At 41.2% G+C, this 17,288-nt stretch overlaps 2 protein-coding genes and 1 pseudogene across 8 annotated transcripts in view; 1 reads left to right on the forward strand and 2 right to left on the reverse strand.

The window, feature by feature from the left end:
* The window catches only part of ENTPD7 (ectonucleoside triphosphate diphosphohydrolase 7), a 66,102-nt gene that overhangs the window by 32,415 nt on the left and 16,399 nt on the right, over positions 1-17,288 (forward strand). For 2 of the 7 annotated variants that reach the window (XM_063710401.1, XM_063710402.1), the window contains exons 9-14: positions 4,199-4,365; positions 6,779-7,103; positions 9,227-9,312; positions 9,739-9,830; positions 10,778-10,939; positions 12,715-15,416. In XM_063710401.1, the coding sequence (XP_063566471.1) occupies positions 4,199-4,365; positions 6,779-7,103; positions 9,227-9,312; positions 9,739-9,830; positions 10,778-10,939; positions 12,715-12,923 (1,041 nt within the window). In that variant the 3' untranslated portion in view covers positions 12,924-15,416. Of the gene's footprint in view, positions 1-4,198; positions 4,366-6,778; positions 7,104-9,226; positions 9,313-9,738; positions 9,831-10,777; positions 10,940-12,714; positions 15,417-17,288 lie in introns of those variants that run through there. The other 5 variants (XM_031015034.3, XM_055352727.2, XM_055352728.2 and 2 more) reach the window with 3 other exon arrangements.
* The window catches only part of COX15 (cytochrome c oxidase assembly homolog COX15), a 36,456-nt gene continuing 23,526 nt past the window's right edge, over positions 4,359-17,288 (reverse strand). The window contains exon 9 of the mRNA XM_019034841.4: positions 4,359-4,781. Coding sequence (XP_018890386.2) covers positions 4,716-4,781 — 66 coding nt within the window. The 3' untranslated portion in view covers positions 4,359-4,715. The remainder of the gene's footprint in view (positions 4,782-17,288) is intronic.
* LOC109028449 (receptor-binding cancer antigen expressed on SiSo cells-like) lies at positions 5,352-6,581 on the reverse strand (annotated as a pseudogene).

Below are 17,288 nucleotides of genomic sequence, written 5' to 3' on the forward strand. Positions count from 1 at the left end.
AAGTGTTCGATACATTTTAACAATTATAACTATACTAGGTATCTCCTGCCATTGCTGAGGATAAACATGATAATGCATTTACATTCTGGAGCACAGTATTTGATACATATCTATTGTTCAATAAATGTTATTCCCTTTCCCCTTACTGATGATTCCATTCTGGGCCTTCTAATAATCCTTACCCCACTAGAATGTAAAGAATGTATTTTGAGGGAGAAGTTTCATCCTACACAGACACTTTTTGTACAGCCATTATGTACACTTATTATGTACACCCATTATGTGCAAGGAATAGACAATATTATGTACAAGGAATAGACATGTGAGTTACACTGTCCCTAAAAACTTATAATTTATCTGTCAGTGGAGACAGCTTGTGATATCAGGGAGACTGTAGCAGTGCTTAACTTGATCTAAACCAGGGCTTCTCATCGTTGGCACTCTTGACATTTTGGGTCAGATAATTCTTTGTCATCAGGGGTTATCCCATGCATCATATGATATCTCTTGCCTATACCAGATGTCAGTAACAACCCTCCCCCTTCCAGTTGTGACAATCAAAAGTGTCTCCAGACATTACCAGATGTGTGGGGCAGGGTGGAAATTGCCCATCATTGAGAACATCTGGTTTAAACAGAGAGCTGTGGCAATATGGGGACTGGCAGCCAACTTGGTTTGCAAAGTTGAATGGGAGCCATTCTGGCTTCATGGAAGGTAAAGTATTTACCTGGGCCTTGGATGAGAGTAGGCTTTTTTTTTTGCAGAGTGGAGGCTGAGGGAAGGCCACCTGCATGGAGGGAACACTATGTACAAAGGCACAGAAAAAGCAGCACAGAGGCCAGAATGTCCAGGGAATGACGAATAGCCTTTTGCAGTATAGGATTTTCAGGTGTGCTAGTAGCTAAGACTGGGAAGATAAGATGGAGCTAAATCATGAGCAGTATTGAGTGCTATCATAGGGGGACTGGCTTTTATTTCCATAGATAGTGGAAAACCACCAAAGGTTTTTGAGTAAGGCAGTCACATGGGCCTCAGTTTCATTTATAAAATAATCAAACTGTGAAGGTCCTTCTCAGCTCTGAGTTTTGTGATGATGTTAATTGTGTGACTGTGATCTGATCTTTTTGTAGTGAAAGAATTTTTGTGTCAGTAGGAGAAAGAATATAGGTCACGGAACCTTGAGTGAGAAGTAATAAAGGGCTGAGTTAGACAAAGTAAGTGGAAATGAAAGGGAGGGGATGGATTTCAGGGGATAGTTTGGAGTGAAAAACCAATGTAATTGAGCGATTGATTGTGGTAGTGTGAGTAGGGTGGGAGGATGGCCAGCAGTGCTGAGGATCTATCCTAGATAACCAGAAGACTGAGGAACCCAGTCACTGAGAGAAGAGCAACAGGGGTAAGGGCAGGGGTGATATTAAGCAAACAGTATTGTCCTGAGAGATCTGGATGAGAGCTTCTATCTGGTCTTCTAGTTCAGAAGTTGTAAAACTAATGACTTCAATTTTGGATATATTGAATTTAAGATACCCAAGGAACATATATGTCAGAATATCCACAGGACTGTTGGAAATGTGAGTTTAGCAGTCAGCAGAGAATTTCATGCTGGGGTTGGAAATGTGGGGGACTAACTAGGTTGTGATACTTTTTAGTCTATATTCGTTAGTATGTATTTAACAGGTAAAACGAAGGCATGGATCTGATACTAAGAAATAGGTGACAAGTGGGACTGGGGCTTCAAGTCTTAAAGAAATGACTTTTGTGTGTGTGCAGATTTAGAAAGGAACACGGTTATGGAAAGCAACACTGGTACAGAATGCATACTTGCAAGCAACAAATTAGATTTACATATAGCAGGCCGGGCACGGTGGCTGACGCCTGTAATCCCAGCACTTTGGGAAGCCAAGGCGGGTGGATCACCTGAGGTCAGGAGTTTAGGACCAGTCTGGCCAACATGGTGAAACCCCATCTCTACTAAAAATACAAAAATTAGCTGGGCAGGATGGGCAGGCACCTCTAACCCTGCTACTCAGGAGGCTGAGGCAGGAGAATCGCTTGAACCTGGGAGGCAGAAGTTGCAGTGAGCCAAGATCGCACCACTGCATTCCAGCCTGGGTGACAGAGTGAGACCCCATCTCAAAAAAAAAAAGAAAGAAAAAGTAATTACACATAGCAATATAATGGCTCTTCAAGATGAATCTTAGTGCTTGGTAAAAATGAAAGAAACTGTGAGACAATGGCATTTAAAACATTTTAAATAATCCTGAATGCCTAATATATTTTTTTGTACAACTCACAAAGTTATGTACATTCACAAAGTTGTGCAGCCACCACTATTGAATTCCAGAACATTTCATCACCCCAAAAAGAAACCCTATATTCACTCCCCACTCATTTCCCATTAGCAGTCACTCCTCATTCTCTCCTCTCCCTACCCCTGACAACTATTCATCTACTTTCTCTCTCCAGTGGATTTGCCTATTCCGGACATTTTGTATAAATGAAATCATACAATATGTGGCGTTTTACGTCTGGCTTCTTTTATTTAGCAAAATGTTTTCAAGGTTCAGCCATCTCGTGGTATGGGTATTTCATTCCTTTTTATGGCTGAACAGCATTCCATTGTATGACCAACCGTGCTGTATTTTGTTTATCCATTTATCAGCTGATGAACATTTCAGTGGTTTTCCCTTTTTGGCTATTATGCACAGTGCTGCTGTGAACATTCATATACACATTTTTCTATGTACATAAGTTTGTTTTTTGTTTTTTGTTTTTTTTTTTTTGAGATGGGGTTTCACTCTTGTCACTCAGGTTGGAGTGCCATGGCACGATCTCGGCTCACTGCAACCTCTGCCTCCCAGGTTCAAGCGATTCTCCTGCCTCAGCCTCCTGAGTAGCTGGGATTACAGGCACCCACCACCATGCCTGGCTAATTTTTGTATTTTTAGTCGAGACGAAGTTTCACCATGTTGGCCAGGCTGGTCTCGAACTCCTGGCCTCAAGTGATCCACCCTCCTTGGCCTCCCAAAGTGCTGGGATTATAAGCATAAGCCACCATGCCCAGCCCAGTTTTTGGATCTCTTGGTATATACCTTGGAGTGAAATTGCAGGGCACAATGGTATTTTCACAAATTAAAAAAATACATTCAAAACAAGAATCCTCATTTTATAATAATACATATATACAAAAATTATACATAACACATTAGAATGGTTGCCCATGGCAGAGAGTGGAATGAGATTAAGTATGAAGATAAAAGGGAATAAATAAATAAAGTAAAAGAGAGGCTTTGCCATGATAATGTGGGATGAGCTGAGGAATATGATTAATTCAGCCTCTGCCCTTGAGGTTCAAGAAAAAAATATAGCACCTTTTCATTGGAGGTACAATAAAATTGAACTTTCCCAATCCCCAAACCTGTCACAAGGAACCTTAGGGCTTCTTGGATAAAGTTAGAAAAGGCCACAGAACCGGGCACGGTGGCTCACACCTGTAATCCCAGCACTTTGGGAGGCTGAGAAGGGCTGATCATGAGGTCAAGAGATCGAGAACATCCTGGCCAACATGGTGAAACCCATCTCCACTAAAAATACAAAAATTAGCTGGGCATGGTGGCATGTGCCTGTAGTCCCAACTACTCAGGAGGCTGAGGCAGGAGAATTGCTTGAACCCGGGAGGCGGAGGTTGCAGTGAGCCGAGAGCGTACCACTGCACTCCAGCCTGGTGACACAGTGAGACTCTGTCTCAAAAAAAAAAAAAAAGAAAAGAAAAGAAAAGAAAAAGAAAAGGCCACAGAATAGATCTTATGATGATCCACAGAGTTCCTTAAATTTATGTTTATTAAACGATTTTTTCCTATTAAAATAACACATTCCCATTGTGGGGAATTGGAAAATACAGAAAAATACATGTGAGAAAATGATATCTGTAGTAATTCTACCTCCTATATAACTACAGATAGTGTTTTGGGTTTCTAATTTCATATTTAGTTTTTAATTTAGTGTCTAATTTGTACCTTTTAGTGCAGTCTTGTCATTTTGTGTCTTTGTTTAAAATAATGCTATGAGGATGAAAGAATGCTTAAGATGTTTTAAAGAGTAGTCATAGAAATGAAGCCTCGTGTATTAGCAATGCCATAGCTTTCTAGAAGGCAACCAAAACTAAAATTCCCTTTTTTCTCTTGGTGTTGTATTATAGGAAGAAGCTGCCAAGATCCTGCTGGCTGAGTTCAACCTGGGCTGTGATGTGCAACACACTGAACACGTGTACAGGGTTTATGTCACAACTTTTCTGGGTTTCGGAGGCAACTTTGCCCGGCAGCGCTACGAAGACCTTGTTCTGAATGAAACTCTTAACAAAAACAGGTACATTTGATATGGAATCTGAGTTTCTGAAATATAATGTCAGGCTGCAGATATTAGGGAGAAATATTCACATCCTAAGACAGATAAGTCCCTGCTTCCTCCTTCTTTCTGACTACCCCTGCCAATGGGGTAGCATCTCTTAAAGACCTCTATTAGCAGTCCCACTCTGGGTGAGGGTGCATTCTGATCTTTGTTATTAGGACTCATAAAGTACAGTAGCTTATTGTGATCTCTTGCTGTTTCCCATATTCAGACCTGACATAATGGGAAAAGGGAGATGAATTAAATTGCCAATTTAAAATGTACAATATATAGTGTAGCTGCTAGCAGTTCCTTCTGCATGGAAGTGTTCAAGAGATGTTTGTTGAATTACAGTGCAGTTGCATCTTTTGTGAGAGTTCAGTTCTGTAGTATGTCTAAAAGATAAAAAGCAAGCGTAGTTAAAATTAACTTTTAAAATGGTCTCTCATCAAATTCATAATAGTCAGTTTTTCCTTTAGCATTGGACAGATCACAGATTCTTCATTTGAGTACCAGATGAAGTAGTTAGACCTTAATGTACAAACAGTGGTGGGATTTCTTGTTTCTTTTTTGTTTTTTAAGTCTGTAAAATTATTTATTTTATCATTAAGCACATTGAAGGAAAGCATAAGAGAAAGCAGAGTTCTTTTCCATCATTAAATTTACACAAAATTTTGGAATGAAACCAGTTTAAATAGTTGGATGATTGATTGTGGTGGTGTAGGTAGGGCAGGGAGGATGGCCAGCAGTGCTGAGGGTCTAGCCTAGGTAACCAGAAGGGTGAGAAACCCAGTCACGGAGAGAAGGACCACAGATGAAAGGGCAGGGCTGATACTAAGCAAACAACACACTTACCTACGTATACTTAACCATTTAGCTACGAACACTAGCTTGAAGAGGTATCGGTATACCCCGTTTGTAATAATTTATCCACAGCAATCAATTATCTTATATTTATAGCATGTTGAAGAAAATATTGTCCCATAAGTCTATTTTGTTTTTGTAAGTCTTAGTCTCTAGGAGTTCAAGGTGATTTGGGAGAATCCTGGTGCCCTGGATGATTGACTAATGCATTAAAATCAAGTGGTGTGTTTGTATTCTGAAAGTACTCCTAAATCTATACAAACATTGCTTGGGTTGAGGTGCTCAGGTGTCTCCTGCAGGCACCATGATGTTTGAAGATCATTTGTTTTGAAAGTTTCACACCAGTTTTGGTTTTCCTTCTTCATTAGCTGCTGTGCTTCCTTCTCCATTTTCTTCTTTTGTTCTACTCCTTTCTTTTCTGTCTGCTGTTTTCTGCTGCCTCCAAACTACTTCTTGCCAGACTGCATCTTCTTCTTCCCATGCGTTGGTATTTTCTTGCCAAGTAGCTAAGTCACCTACTTCAGGTGACTGATGAGTAAAAGGCATATCTTGTGTAGCTGCCAGTCTATTAACCTGTTTCCTGAGATGGCAAAATGATCATTGTCTCTTCTCAATAACAATTTTCTAAGTTTTCCTTACAGTTGGTGTCACATCCTTAAAATAGTCGGTTCCAGTTGTTGTAAAGTGTTCTGTTGTACTGCCTCATTCCATTCTCACCCTCGGTCTTTACACCTGTGGGTGCATCCTCATTCTAAGAAGTCCACTCTTCAACATCTGTCTGTTTAGGAACTGATGAATAATTAACTGCAATTGGCAAAGTTACTTGGACCCCAACTTAATTTCTGTCCTTGGACAGATCTTCATACTCATCATTTTGAGGAATGAGAATATGGTTGCTAGGCAAGTGTAAACTCGAAATAACTGGACCTGTGTTACGGCCACGGTGGGAATCAAAGCTTTCCAGTCTTCTCCCCACTCAGAGGCTCCAGGCTCTGCAGGTGGCTTCCTGGAGCTGGTGCTGTGCCTGTTCTGTTCCAGCACTGCTCATTCAGAGGCAGGCATGGGCTCCATCACCATTGCCAGCCATTGCACATGGGCCACTGCCATGGTCTGCTCTTCAGGAATCTCTCCCCACAGCCCTTCCCACCTCACCCCCTACCAGTTGTATTTTTAAACATTAGAACCACACTCCGCATGATAAGGTCCTTGTACTTTTAGGAGGTACGTGGGAATGAAGACCAGATGGAGAACAGCAGATTCACATCTCCAATTTCACTACAGACTAGGAAATACACATGTTGACTAAAACGTCGAACAGAATTGATCACCATATTCCTCTCTTTTTTTTTTCTAAATTTAACTTGCTGAAGTTAAATGTTTATGTGATGAAATTGCACTCCATCCTCGTTTCTAGAGATATCATGAAAACCAGTAGTAAGATATTTCTGATGCACATTGTGTTTCTTAGACTAGGTTGAATATAGGCATGACGTGTTTTTTTGTTTGTTTGTTTTTGTCATTGTGGCAGATTGCTGGGTCAGAAGACAGGTCTGAGTCCCGACAATCCATTTCTGGATCCCTGCCTGCCAGTGGGACTCACAGATGTGGTGGAGAGGAACAGCCAAGTCTTACATGTCCGAGGAAGAGGAGACTGGGTGTCTTGTGGGGCAATGCTGAGCCCCCTGCTGGCTCGCTCCAACACCAGCCAGGCCTCACTCAATGGCATCTATCAATCGCCTATTGACTTCAACAACAGCGAGTTCTACGGCTTCTCTGAGTTTTTTTATTGTACAGAGGATGTGTTGCGCATTGGTGGCCGCTACCATGGGCCAACATTTGCCAAGGCTGCTCAGGTAAATTATTAATGATAAACATGGCTTATGCTGGCAGCAGCCATTTATTGAATGCCTCACTCTGTGCCAGGTGCTGTGCAAAGGGCTTTGCTACAGAATCTCACTTGTTCTTTGCAGGAGCCCTTTGAACCCTCATTTTACAGATGAGGAAGTGGACTCAGAGAACTTAAGGATCTAGCTATGCTGTACTGCCTTCTAATTAACTAAATTTATTTTCCATGGATGTCATATCACCCAAATTATTACCCAGGCATAAAATTTTTGTGTTGGCTAATGGTTTTTCTTCCAACTTTCCAATAGTCTTGTTTAATGTTTATGCCCAAGAAATGTCACCTCCAGTATTTTTCCTCTCGCTAGCTATTCTCTGTTGTAATGTGCTTTTGGAGATGATATCACCCAGAGGGGCAAGTCCATCTTTCTTTTGGTTTGAGGTATTAAGAGGCAGAGTGGTATGGGGTCCCTGGGAATATTAGATGTTGTAAAAAGCAATGAGGATGGAAGTTTGTTTAGATTTAAAATAGAGGAGTAAAAATTCACTCTGAGCATATATAGGACTTAAGCATCATATAAGTTTAAATCACTGGTACCTGGACAGATGAAAGTTTAGCCAGCTTTCTATCATTTTCTGCTTTATTTAGGGCCATCTCTTTGAATTGTTGCGTGTCTCTATCTTTTTCATCAGAGAAACGAATGGGAGAATCTGTCTTCATATTTCTGTTTTTCTTGAGATGGGGTCTCGCTCTGTAGCCCAGGCTGGAGTGCATTGGCACGATCTCAGCTCACTGCAACCTCTGCCTTCCGGGTTCAAGTGATTCTCCTGCCTCAGCCTCCCGAGTAGCTGGGATTACAGATGCCCACCACCATGCCTGGCTAATTTTTGTCATTTTTAATACAGATGGGGTTTTGCCATGTTGGCCAGGCTGGTTTGGAACTCCTGGCCTCATGTGATCTGCCCGCCTTGGCCTCCCAAAGTGCTGAGATTACAGGCGTGAGTCACCGTACCCAGCCTCTCCTCATATTTCCCTCCCTCCCTCCCTTCCCTCCTTCTTCCCTGCCTACCTTTCTCTTTCTTTCTTACAGTTCTCTAGGGTTCTCTTAGTGTAAGGCCTCCAGCAGAATAATATCTGCAGTATCTGTACTATTCTGTTCCCAAAAGACAGTCCTTAAGAAATACTGTGGGACACCTGGTTTATATTTGCTCCTTTCTCTCCAGCCTCCAGGAAGACCTTCATGCTCCCTTTTTTTCTGGAGCCCAGAGCTCCCTAACTATCCATGGCCTGACTCTTTCTCTTATCTCAAAACTTCTTCAAATTCTATTCCCTTGAACACCAAAAGGCTCAAGTTATTGGGCTTAACATATTATCTTTTCCAGGTAAAAGAGCGATTTTTTTCCCTTACCTTTTTAACTTTGACTCAAACGTTATCTTCCCAGAGCCACCTTCTGGGACCACTCTATCCAAAATGACAACGCTCCCCATATTACCTGTTGCCCTTTCCTGCTTTATTTTTCCCTGGGCATTTATGTTATCCAACGTACCGTGTGTGTGTGTGTGTTTGTGTGTGTGTGTGTGTGTTTATTGTCTGTCTCCTACCACTAGAATGTAAGCTTCCTGAGGACACGAATTTTTGTCTGTTTTATTTACTGCATGATTCCCTGGCATCTAGAACAGCAGCTGGCACATAGCAGACATTCAGTAAATGTTAGTTTACTGAACAAACCAAAAGGAATGATTATTTTGGTGAGAATTACAACACCAAGGGAGGCCAATGACAGGTTTCTAACCATCCTCTTCCATCTGCTCTCCCTGCTCATGTCAGTCCTATGTGGAGTAGAATGAAACTATCTTTGTCTTTTGACGTTGCTATTTGTTAGTCCTAACCTCAGCCCCTCTGAAGCCTAAGAGGCTCAGAAGCCACATCAAGCTGGCTTGGTGCTAGACATGGGATGACGGGAATAAACAGGGGTATGACGCAGTGTTTAGCGAATGAAAACACCATTTCTGTTTTCCTTTGTCAGCTGGTAGCCCACAAGTAACTTTAGAAATGGAACAGCTGTGACTGTGGGGAAGGTAGAGAGTTTGCCTCCAAATTCATGTTGCACTATTTCTCTGTGGTTGATCCAGGATTACTGTGGCATGGCTTGGTCGGTACTAACTCAGAGATTCAAGAATGGCCTCTTTTCATCACATGCAGATGAGCATCGACTCAAGTAAGTTACTTCCCTTTCCTCCTTAGATGTGGACTTAAAATCTAGATGGCAGATTATAATGGAGAGTGAGCAATAATGCAGATTAGATTTCATGTTGAGGGAGCATTTGATTATTCCAGACTTGATTTTCTGAGGGATAGGGGCCAAAATAGTGAGCCTATTATAGCAAAGCCAGAAGAAATCAGTGGTTACCAAACAGAGTTCTCATCAAGTGATTTGACAACAAAAGTGATTTTTTTTTTTTTTTTTTTTTTTTTTGAGACAGAGTCTCACTTTGTTGCCCAGGCTGGAGTGCAGTGGTACGATCTTAGCTCACTGCAACCTCCGCCTTCTGGGTTCCAGCGATTCTCCTGCCTTAGCCACCCAAGTAGCTGGGACTATAGGCACTTGCCACCATGCCTGGCCAATTTTTGTATTTTTTTGTAGAGACGGGGTTTCGCAATGTTGCCAGGCTGGTCTTGAACTCCTGAGCTCAAGTGATCCGCCTGCCTCGCCCTCCCAGAGTGCTAGGATTACAGGTATGAGCCACCAGGCCCGGCCAAAAGTGATTTTTTTTTAAACTTTGTATTATAGATAATATCAAACATATAGAAAAGTAGAGAGTATAGCAACATAAACCCTCATGTAACTATCACACAGCTTCAACAAATAACATTTTGCCAGTATGGTTCATTGGTCCTTTCATTTTTAAATGTTTTAGTTAAAAATTGTTTAACATTGCCGGGCATGGTGGCTCACGCCTGTAATCCCAGCGCTTTGGGAGGCTGAGGTGGGTGGATCACCTGAGTTCAGGAGTTCAAGACCAGCCTGGCCAACATGGCGAAACCCCCTCTCCACTAAAAATACAAAAATTAGCGGGGTTTGGTGGCAGGTGCCTGTAATCCCAGCTACTCGGGAGGCTGAGGCAGGGAGAATTGCTTGAACCCAGGAGGTGGAGGTTGTAGTGAGCTGAGATCGCGCCACTGCACTCCAGCGTGGGTGACAGAGTGAGACACTGTCTCAAAAAAAAAAAAAAAATTGTTTTAACATAAACAAAACTAGAATAGTGTAATCAACTCCTGTGTACCTGTCACCCTGCTTTCCTACTAACATTTATCAGCTCCTGGCCCATCTTGTTTTTATCTGTTTTCCCATCCACAGTCCCCCTCTTACTTCAACTGGGTTGTTTTGAAGCTAATCCCAAACATCATATAATTACATTTGTAGATATTTTAATATGCTCTCTGAAGATAGGGACTCTTAAAAAAAAGAAAAAGAAAAACACAGCCACAGTATCATTATTGCCTTTGTGGTAAACACAAGATAAGTAGGCTGACTTAGAAATAACCCACTTAGAGGTGAGGAAGGTGAAGCGGGAGGAGGTAGGTCTTTTAATAACTGGTGGGAATACGGAGTGGCTTATTGCAAAGGAAAGTATTAGAATTCTTTTCTCTTTTTTTAAAATTTAATTATTTTTGTCACACAGATATCAGTGTTTTAAATCGGCTTGGATGTACCAAGTCTTACATGAAGGATTCCACTTTCCCTATGACTACCCAAACCTGCGGACAGCCCAGCTGGTGTATGACCGAGAGGTTCAGTGGACGCTGGGAGCCATTCTATATAAAACACGATTCTTACCACTCAGGTAAAGTAAGACTGACCAATCTGGTATCTTGAGCTCAGAGGATATCAGTTGATGCCTCAGAATCGGTTTCTTTCTTTCTTTTTTTAACCAGTTTAGAATAGGTCTTAAGTGACCTTCCTCTCTACCCCCTCACAAAAACAAACTCCTTTACTTCCATGTGAGCCACTGTTACTACCAGGCATGCTCGAACAGAAAGAAGGTTGAGCATTACTGGTCTGGAGTCTCAGCTTTGCTGTTTCAGAAATCCAGCTTTATTTGTTTACTCACGACAAACCAGTCTTTAGGACTGAGCTCTTACTAATCGCTTCCAAGATACTGACAAGCTAAAATGTCATTCTTGGGTTACCCTGGAAAACACATCTGACTAAAGAACAGGGGTAGGATGTCTAGAGCAATCTTTCATAACATACAGAGGCACTCCAGACATTGTGTCATTGACTTAGAAGGCTTTTTGGTGGGTCAGAATTAGAATAAAGGACATGAGATGTTTTTAGAGGGGCTACTTTCATCAAACTCTGGTAGCCTGATGCCTTACCTTTATGTACTGTCAGATATTTGGGACAATTTTTAGGTACTCTGTACCCTGGACTATTTCAGATAAACTCAGATGAATTTTGTATCTTTGATGTCTGTTCCTCTAAACTCAATACCGTCAGGAGCCAGGCAGGTGACAGAAGTGAGGGAAGTGGGCTAGGTGGGGGTTGCCCACAACTGGAGCATGTATCCCAGTTAATGGGCTGGTTACTGTCACACACAAGCACTGTCCCAGCATTTGCCAGTTCTCATCTGTCCAGAAAAGTCAGAAATCCATATTTTTTATGAAGTCTTTCAGTTTAGAGATTCGCATTCTAGAAGAACACTGCAGGTCAAACCAGACAAAACTAGATCTGGATCTGGACTGCTGAAGAGTGGCTTCTGTTCTAGCCAGGTGGACCATTACACTTGGTTTTCATATCGCCTTATTTTTATCTGACTGTAATACAGTTGATCAGGTAACAGCTTTATTTAGATATATCCTAGATCCTAAGGAAACATAGTACCTTTATTTTTTATTATTTTTTTGAGACAGGGTCTTGCTCTGTTGCCCAGGCTGAGTGTGGTGGCAGTGCCGTGTTCATAGCTCACTGCAACCTTGAACTCCTGGGTTCAAGTGATTCTCCTGCCTCAGCCTTCTGAGTAGCTGGGAATACAGGTGCTCGCCACCATGCCCAGCTAATTTTTTGATTTTTCTTTTGCAGAGATGGGGTCTTGTTATGTTGACCAGGCTGGTTTTGAACTCCTGGCTTCAAGCAATTCTCCTGGCCTGGCCTCCCAAAGTGCTTTGATTACAAGCATGTGCCACTGCACTTGGCTGCATAGCAACTTTAAAAAAAGGATTTAGACACACTCTGATTTCTTTATTGGATTCAGGGGATACCCTATTCTCATTAGTACTGTATTTATAAGCCATATTTTAAGACTTATGTTACAGGTGATCAATCTAGCCTTTCTGTTCATTTTTTGGGATTCAATTTCAAAGGCCTTCCCATCTTGGCTTAGATTCTGGAGGGTGTAAGCCTGGAGGCCCCTTCTGGAGGCCGTGGGAAGGAAGACACAGAAGGGCTCCTGGGGCGGGGGATGTTCTTCAGCTTTGCCTGCTTTGTGGAGCTGGTGTCATAAAATGTTTATGTGGATGGAATAAATGTGATAACACTACTGGGCCTTTCAAATCAGTAAATGTCTCCCTCTGAAACTTAACAATTTTTTCCACCTACAAATTCTTAATTCTTCCCTAGGGATCTTCGGCAGGAAGGTGTCCGACAAGCCCATGGTAACTGGTTCCGTCTCTCCTTTGTATACAACCACTATCTCTTCTTTGCCTGTATCCTGGTGGTGCTACTGGCTATCGTCCTATACCTTCTGCGGCTACGCCGAATTCACCACCGACAAACACGAGCCTCAGCTCCATTGGACTTGCTGTGGCTTGAAGAGGTGGTGCCCATGATGGGAGTACAGGTGGGGCCGTGAGGCTGGACCAGGACTAGAGAAGCTTGAGCACCCCCGAGTTGCTGCTCGTTGAATTCCTCCACTTTCTTATATAGCCTCAGATGCTGTGATGTCTGACCTTGTGGATATTTGCCCTTGGAATTTCTACTTTACTTTCTACCGTAATTCCTTCTCCGTACCCAGGTCTTCTCTGAGAGAAGCTATAATTTAATCTGTGAGGAACTAAATGACAGGAGATTGGTGCTAATACGGGGGACCAAGCTTTGTCCAAGTGAAGCAGGCTTTGACTCCTTCTGAGAGGTCTGGTGTGTTCCTAGAATCTCACCTTTTCTTCCCTTGCTAAAGCATGAAGTTTGGCATTTGGCACACTGGAAGCCTGGTTGAAATGAAACTTGTAGCATCTGATACAAAGCCAGAGACATTCTAGCAAGTGCAGCAGCCCCTTCTTTCTCTGTAACAGAGATATCATTTATGTGGAGATCCACAGCCTTTAACAGGGATCCAAGATCTTTGCAGTTCAATCGACCACATAGGAATTTCCAGGCACCAAAATGATATAACTTCCTGGCTTACTTGACAAAGAAGCCATCATGGGTGTGATCCAAGATCCCTGTCGTAGTGTTGATGATGTTAGTACATGATTTTAAAGGTTAGAACCCCTTCTAAATGAATGGTCTGTGGAAGATTTTAGTATCTTATCTGATGCCTGGTATGATGAGGATAGAAAATTTTTCCATTTTTATGTGCCTCACAGGCCGTTTGGGCATTAATTTTGCTTTTTGAGCCTTAAGTGTGTTAGTAGGATGGAGAAACTGTGATGGGGACTGGGAACCTGGATTTGTCTGAACTGTTCCCTGGGCCTGTTTTTGTGAGCCCTTACACAGGAAGATACAAAGAGAGTTCTTTCATTTCACTGCTAAAATCAGTATGTAGTTTGGGGAATATATTTGAGTTGTTTTTAAAGAAAAGGGGAACAGAATCAGGAGAGTGGGCAAAGGCAACAAAATCAAAGTTCTTATTAATTATTTCTGAGAAATAGAAGTTTCTCAATTTCTGACTCTTGGAATGTCTGAAAGGGAGCAAATTTGGAATAGATCAATCTGTTAATAAGCCATCTGGCAACTTTCAGAACCTCTATTAAGAGACTGCTGAGTCACAAACAGCACTTCCATTAATGAAGCGAGAGGAAAAGCCATAATAATTACATCTTCACCCACTACCCTTCCAGAGCTTTGCTTCTCCTCCACATTTAGCCATTAAATTGCATGAGGATTTCTCTTCATCAGGGTCCGCATGGAATCTTTCTTATATTTTACCCTTTCCTACATGTAGCCTTGAATGTCCTTTCCATGAATATGCTCCCACGGCTGGGAGCATTTTCTTTTCTTTTCGTCACCTTTGATTTCTGGGATTAGACTAATAGGGGAAAAAGTCCCTGGCTTTAAAGAAAACAAAAGTAGAATTCTTCAAAAATAAATTTCATACTGGGAACAGAAAGGAACTAAATGCTTCATAAAACAGGGAAAAAGAAATTAAGATCATCCTAGAAATAAACTAAGATAAAAATAAGTATACTGACCCTTGGTTGGTAGATAAAAAGATGACCAGTCTTGTATTGTTTTAAAATTAGATAAACATGGATTAAGCATGCAAAGACTCTGTTCCCTTTTTTTTTTCTTGGAGACAGGGCCTCATGCTGTCACCCAAGCTGGAGTGCAGTTGTGCAACATCATGGCTCACCGCAGCCTCAACCTCCTGGGCTCAAGCAGTCCTCCCAACTCAGACTCCAGAGTAGCTGGGACTACAGGTGTGCGCCACCACACTCAGCTAATTTTTTATTTTATTTTTTTAGAGATGGAGCCTATGTTGTCCAGGCTGGTCTCAAACTCTTGGGCTCAAGCAATCCTCCCACCTCAGCCTCCCAAAGTGCTGGGATTACAGGCATGAGCTACGGCACCTGCCCTCTGTTTCCTTTGGAAATCTCTTACCTTTCATTAGGGTTTCTTTCATAGCAATTTCCTTTGGTTTTTAAGACTTCTACATTGCTTTGATTTTCTTTTATTATCTGTGCTCCGTGAACCTTATGAATGTTGCTTAAAAATAATGTCAAAATATGTTTTAGCTGCCTACTCAGGTAACGTTTTCTTTTGCTCTCATCTTGGTTTCCATATACTATTTTTGTTTTTTTTGTGCGATCTAATCAATGATCTAGTCAGAAGCTACTTCACTGGCTAACAGTGATCATGTTCATGTGCTAAAAATGAACTTGAAACAGGGAAGTAGTGGTTGGTCCAATTTGAAAGCTCTTATTAGTATTCTTCATCCTGGCTGTAATAATAGCCATTATTTGTTATGCCTTTGTTATGTAGCAGACACTCTTAAGGATTTTATGTGTATTATTCAAATTGCTATTACTGTTCTTTTTATAGTTGAGAATCTCAGGATACCTACATTTATCACTTTTTCAATATATATGTATTTCTTATTCTTATTTTGTCTTGGAGTGTTTAATGTGTTATTTCCTGTTCATTACTTTAATATTATGGGATCTAGGCTTGTCTTTATTACCATGAGCAAGGTCTCCAGGAGTTCCAGGAAAATTTTGTCATATCCCTCAGAAGAAATGAATATTTATTATTGGTATGGGCTCCTTTGTTTATTCTCTTCTCCCAATTAATAGATTTTAAGTGAAATCTCATTAGCTAGAAACAAAAGCCACTTACTCCTTGCTGAGGGCCAATTACTTAAATATATTTCTTCCTTATAATAAAATAATTTGCTTCTAGGAGCAGAAATCTATCTTGCCATACCCTTTGGTTTTTAAAGATTTCTCTTCTATTTGCATTTCTGCACTTTGGTGGTTCTCCCATGAAGATAATTATGGTGTCATAAAATTCACATTCCACTGGTTCCTTTGAATCTTACCAACCACTCTTGTTAACAGAGACAATGAACCTGAACTGTTTTAGGACTCTTGTTATTACTGAGACAGGTCACAAATGTCAAAATAGGAGTCCGTGGCTTGTAGTGATGCTTTTTAGTCTTGTGATAGCACAATCCATCACTTTCCCCAAAATTCTTGTCGTAAGAACATAATGAAAAATATGTAAAATACCCATTTATGTGGCATTTCATTCACTTAAGTTGCAGTTAATTCTAAGCCAAATTATACCATTTTTTCTCTCTGTACTTTAGCTCCTTGAATTTCCTTAATCTGGGAAACTTTTGTTCCCACACCAAGGAACAAATTCAGGGGGTACAAGTGCAGGTTTGTTACATGAGTATATTGAGCGATGCTGAGGTTTGGGGTACAGATCCCATCACCAGGTGGTGTGCATAGTACCTAACAGATAGTTCTTCAATCCATGCCCTCTTCTCTCCCTCCCTGCTCTAGTGGTCCACAGTGTCTATTCTGGTCTGGGAAATTTTCATCACTTTCCACCAATCTTCTATTTATTCTCCAAATGTCTTCCAAAGTATCCTGCCCCACCCCCTCCTCATCCTAAGAGATTCCTTTAACTTCATGATCATATCCAGTGATTGCTGAAAAATGTCTGCCATGCACTTGCTAAGCTAGTGTTTTTAGGCATTAACATTTATTATCACATCCATATTTATATTTTTGAAATAATTTATACTTCTCACTGGTATCATCTAAACAGATGCTTCTCACAGTTTTATGTTTTGTTTTTTGGTCAGGGATGAAAGACAAGTGAGTGGTATCACTTAAGGGAAAGAACAGTAGGCTTAACGAATAGCAGACCTGGATTCTAGTTCTGGCTTTGTCATTTACTAGCTCTGGTACCCCAGGCCAGTCACTTACCATCTCTGGTTCGGTTCTCATCTATCAAACAAAGAGGCTAGACAAGATTAGAAACTAAAGGCAGAAGACGAGGTAGAAAAATCATATGATTTTGGGAAGAGCATTTTGTCCTTTGGTTTAGAAGACCAGGCTGCCCAAAAGAGCCTCCTATTTTATCCATAACCCCTGATGATAAGGTTGGTGGGAACAGAGTTTCTAATAGTAATCATAATAAATTTCAGAAGAGTTTTAAAGCTTCTGGTCAACCCCCTTGATTTATATGGGTGATAAAACTGAGGCCTAGAGCAGTTGTAATATGTGCAAAGTCATAGTGACTGGCCTCCTAGGCTCCAGTTTTCTCTGTAACACAGACACCCCAACTACTTTGTCAGCTACAATGAAATGCTCATTAACAGAATCTTTCTGCAAGTATAAACAGAATCTATTCTTTATAAAACAGCTGGCCACAACTAACCATGCCCCATCTTTACAACTGCTTCTGACATTCATTTATGACTGCTTTGCTCACATTTAGGAATAAACTTTGAAAAAAATACTTTG

This window comes from Gorilla gorilla, chromosome 8, assembly GCF_029281585.2.
Source record: "Gorilla gorilla gorilla isolate KB3781 chromosome 8, NHGRI_mGorGor1-v2.1_pri, whole genome shotgun sequence".
Taxonomy (NCBI): Eukaryota; Metazoa; Chordata; class Mammalia; order Primates; family Hominidae; genus Gorilla; species Gorilla gorilla.